This window comes from Elephantulus edwardii, unplaced genomic scaffold (genome assembly GCF_000299155.1).
Source record: "Elephantulus edwardii isolate Elephantulus edwardi_28Jun2011 unplaced genomic scaffold, EleEdw1.0 scaffold00030, whole genome shotgun sequence".
NCBI lineage: Eukaryota > Metazoa > Chordata > Mammalia > Macroscelidea > Macroscelididae > Elephantulus > Elephantulus edwardii.
The window spans coordinates 21,608,737-21,613,830 of NW_006399780.1; the positions used below are offsets into that span (position 1 = coordinate 21,608,737).

The window sequence follows — 5,094 nt, forward strand, 5'->3', positions numbered from 1 at the left end:
CAGTATTAGAACCTCTACTCAGAATATTATTGCTTTTCAATTTTTGACTCATGCACTTTTAACTTGTTAGTTAAATTTGTATCTTCTAGGCTGCAGCACTTCCATGATACATCTTCAAGGATATGAACGTGTACGGCCAAGCACAATTGATAACAGTGCATCTAAATTCCAAAATCAATCTCTATGTGTTTCCTACTGCCAAAGGGGCCCTTTAGAGTAGTGAGAGAAGACCTTCACCGTGAAACCCGCATCCTTTTTCAGCAGGAAGTAGCTAAGAGAATATACCATCCCCTTTTCCTTATGAATCAGGTTGAAGTCTCTCTCAGGGAGGAGTGATAGGGAATGGCAAGGGACACACTGACAAAAGAGATTAATCAGAACTGCCTTTGACAAGCACTGTGGCAACTGGACAACTAAAACAGACATTGGGGGGGGAAAGAGGAACGAACTGGGGATGAGGGTGGAGAAAACAGTGTAACAATGAATGAATGAAAACCCCAAATCTCTGTAAATGTTCATTAAAACTAATAAAATTTAATATAAAAAAAAAGAATTGATGCCTTTGAGTTTTGGTATTGTAGAAGAATACTGAATAGTCTATGGACTTCCAAAAGAGAAAGTATAGCTGGAGTATTCCTTGGTGACAGATATGACAAAGCTTTGCCTCACATATTTTGAGCATGCTGTTAAGGGAAGCTATTCCTTGAAGAAAGACTTAATGCTAGGAAAGTTGGTGGGTAGGCAAAAGAGAAGACCTGGAATGAGATGGATTGATACGAGGATGGCATGGGGTAGGGGAGTGTTCAGATCTGGTTTTTACGGGATTACTATGAGTCCATATTGATTTGATGGCACCTATCAAAGTGAAAATGGAGAATGAAAATGGAGAATTTGTTTGAAATCTGAATAATTTCAAATATCACTTTCACTACTGTGATACTTTGTTCTTCTAATGCTAAGCATGTTTAAAATTTTAGAAAGGAAAAAGAAAATAAAAAAGAAATTTTAGAAAGGAAAAGCAAATCCTGGTTTTAATCACTATTATGATTTTCAAGGACACTGACATGCCTTCTTTTATTTAATATTAATTCATTCTATATTGTGCTAGTAGAAAAGAATAGAACAAAGGTATCATTCTAAAAATAATGTCCACTGTGGCGTAGTTTGGCCTTAGATTTAACCAGTCCTGTAGGAATTGAGAGTATATTATCTCTTGGGTGTGGAAATTTTGAACAAGTGCCATGTGCACATTAAGAAAGTTCCTCACAGTCAAAGGAAGATTAGTTTTATGGTATAAGTTGATTGTGATGGTATAAGTTGATTATATGCTTTTACTTTTATATCAGTTTATACTTAAAGATCCAGAAATTATGTCATAATATCATTTTTGTCTTTGAATTTTTTCTCCTTTTGTTGTTCCTTCTTTCATATTAATCTCTGGAGAATTTATTCAGTGACCAAAGAAGGTAAATTTGTTTTATCTTCAGATAATAAGTAATTTCAAACTTTTTATAATCTAGTCACTTAGAGCAGTAGAGCTCTTAAGATTATGGTAAATAAATTTATTGGAGTTTATGCTACAAATAATGCTTGAATTTACATCGCATTTATATTATAAAAGTTTATATTTATGTGAAAACAAAGGAACAATTTTTTTTATTATTTATAGTAGAGACTGGTAAGAAACTTCCATGCAATTCAGCCTGTGCTTTTTCTATTCTAGAGACTCTCATACAATAGAGGCAAGGGTGGACCAAATGACAAAAGGAGTGTGTCCTGAAAGACATTACAAATGTAGTAAATCTCATTTTAAAATTAATTAATGAAAATACAAGATTCTGTTCTAACTAGGATCATCAACAGCTTAAAAAAAGTGAGTATGTTTCCTATAATAAATGCTTTTCTTAGCCATAGTTTAATTTTGTTGGAATAAATTTTCTAAAGTATCCCTTTAACATAGGCAATATAATTAATGTCTATATAGAGTATCAGTAATCATATGTTTATTTATTGTAATAAGGAAGCTCTCGTGACTTAGTGGTAAAGAATTGCTCTGCCAATGCAAAGATACAATTTGAATTCACCAGCTGCTCCATGGCAGAAAGATGACAATGTCTTCCCGTGTGACAAATTCCCTCTGAAAACTACTGGGGGGGTCAGCTATCAGCTATAAGGTCAATTCTTACCTGATAGCACACAACAACAATTTTGTAAGATTTCAGTCATTGTTAAAAATACAGGAATGTTGTCTCTGTTCTTTGAGCTGCCAGATTTTGCTGCTATGTTAATGGAGGAAACACGCATATTGTTTTTATTTTTTGTGTGTGTGTGTGTACTGTCAAATCAGATCTGACTGGTACAGGAGGAGATTGTCCCTCCTTTTCCAGCAGAGCATCTGGTGGATTTGAACCGTGTGCCTCTGGGATTGCAGTGCAGCTTCTTGCCACTAGGTTACCAGAGCTCCCCTAGTAAAATGTGCATATTGTTACGGGAAAGATAATTTTGTCAGTTGAAAAAGCAATAAAGAAAGAAGGGAAGGCAACTAGCATTCTATATATCAGTTACCCTTCAGTAAGACTCTTTGAGTTTAGATAGCGAGAATATCTTTCTATTTATTCTCTTCATCAATGCTCTATCACCACTTACTTACTCACTCATTGCCATTGTGTCAGAACAAACTCTTAGCTGACCATTCAGCAGGTTTTCAGAGAATGAAACTTGCACAGGATATTGTCTTTCTCCCTTGCAGCGATTAGTGGATTCAAATAGTTTGCCTTGAGATTGGCAGCACACTTTTTCTACTCATCAAATCACCAGAGTTCCCTATCACCAGTTCATGTTGTAAAAAAATAATACTACAAACATTGAGAGTTTATACACAGGGTTCTCAGTGCCAGGGATATCAACCCATGGCTGTCAAATTGATTCTGATTTGTGACAGCTGTATAGAAGGTCCTGAAGAAATCTACTCTACACATTTCTGAGGGGTAAACCTTTATTAGCATCAACTGATTCATCTTTCTCCCACAGAACAGTTGCAGAGTTCTGAACTTTTGAATAGCAACCCAATGCTTAGACAATAGTGTTACCAGGAATCCTTATGTCCCAGTAATGATTAGCTGTTAAGGAGAGAGCAATGAAACAGATACAAATCCTTGGCCTTATACTTTGAAATTTCTGTTTTCTCTATTATAAATTCTAAAGAAAACTTCATCTTCTACAATAATTTAACAAGACTTGGTGGCTTAGTGTTGTCTTGACCTGTTAACTGAAAATTTGGTGGTAGGAGTCCTGATCGCAATTTGGAAGAAAGATGACGTTATCACCCACTAAGATTTCAGCTAGGCAATCCAATGTAAGATTCCATAAGTCAGAAATAAATTATGGCAGTTGTTTTGGGTTTTGGTTATAATCATGCAATCTTCTTAAAAAGGAGTCAGTTAGAAACACCTATTTCTCATTTTTTCCCCCAAAGAAATAAATTTATATGTGAAATTGGTGTTATGGGAGAGTTGAGGAATATCCCCCATCTTTGGTACAGGTAGTGAGTGTCCTCATCCCAGTCCTTAATTACTCATGAGATGCCCCCTATCCTCCATTTACATATTCATAATCAGGTTGAGCCTTGTTCACTGTCAAGTCTTTGTCAGCAGGCACTGTGTGAGTAGTGGCAGTGGTTATGATAGTGGTGATTAGGTATTGTCATCTTATTAGAAGTGAGTGAATATTGGGGGGGGGAATGGAATGGGAAAAAGATCCATCACTTCAGGAGTTTTGATGTATGAATATTAATATTTAAAACTTTAATTCCTTTAATACTCATTCATTTATCCTTTATGTTTGGGTTTTTTTCCATCAGATTTTGCCAAAGAAAACAATATGAGAAATCACACAGTGATTACAGAGTTTATACTTCTGGGCATAACAGACAACCCGGAGCTTCAGGTTGTGATCTTCACCTTTTTACTTTTAACTTATTTATTAAGTATCACAGGAAACATGGTCATCATCATCCTCACCTTGGTAGACTCTACTTTAAAGACTCCTATGTACTACTTTCTCAGGAATTTCTCCTTCTTAGAAATTACATTCACCACTGTGTCCATCCCTAGATTTCTGGCCTCCATTATTACTAAAGTCAAGACCATTTCTTATGACAATTGTCTAGCACAATTATTCTTCTTCATCTTTATGGGTGTGTCTGAATTCTTCCTTCTAACCGCCATGTCTTATGATCGTTATGTTGCCATCTGCAAGCCTCTTCATTATACCACCATCATGAACAAGAAAGTCTGCACCTTGCTTGTGTTTTGTTCATGGTTAGGAGGTTTTCTAACCATTTTTCCCCCACTCATGCTTGTCCTCAAATTAGATTTCTGTGCTTCCAATGTTATTGATCATTTTTCTTGTGACTATTTCCCCATCTTACAACTCTCATGCACAGATACCTGGCTTTTAGAGATGATTGGTTTTTATTTTGCTTTTGTTACTTTACTATTCACATTGGCATTAGTGATTCTCTCCTATCTGTGCATTATTAACACCATTCTGAGAATCCCTTCTGCTAGTCAGAGGAAAAAGGCTTTCTCCACTTGTTCCTCTCACATGATTGTCATTTCCATATCTTATGGAAGCTGCATATTCATGTATGTCAAGCCTTCAGCAAAAGAAAGAGCCTCATTAACCAAAGGAGTAGCTATTCTCAATACTTCTATAGCCCCCATGCTGAATCCCTTCATTTACACCCTGAGGAATCAACAAGTAAAACAAGCCTTCAAAAACTTAGTCCATAAAATACCATTTCTGGCAAATAATTGAAAGTATTTATTAGCATGAGTGAATGTCATTATCAAAGTTCAGAAAAAATTAATGAAATGCTAACATTCTAATCTTCACTATCTTTTATCTATCACTTATCCATCTCTAATGCTTAAAGTTTTCTTTTTAATCTTTCATTGTTAAGTGCTTTTTAATCTGGAGGTTTTTAAAACTTTTAAAAGATATATTGTGTCTTTAAAGCTTTCTGTAAATTTCTCTCATAAGTCAGTTGACTTTTGTGAATACAAAGTCAGTGACTAGAACATAATCCATTTT

The 5,094-nt window shown here is 35.3% G+C and overlaps 1 protein-coding gene across 1 annotated transcript; it reads left to right on the forward strand.

The window, feature by feature from the left end:
- Window positions 1-3,879: 3,879 nt before the first annotated feature.
- Window positions 3,880-4,818, forward strand: LOC102862373 (olfactory receptor 6C3-like). Its single transcript, XM_006884003.1, has one exon. It carries the CDS (start codon window positions 3,880-3,882, stop codon window positions 4,816-4,818), a length of 939 nt encoding a protein of 312 aa, XP_006884065.1.
- The last annotated feature ends 276 nt before the right edge of the window (window positions 4,819-5,094 follow it).

Coding starts and splice junctions, on each gene's coding strand:
- LOC102862373 (XM_006884003.1), top strand. CDS start 3,880: ATGAGAAATCACACAGTGATTACAGAGTTTATACTTCTGGGCATAACA.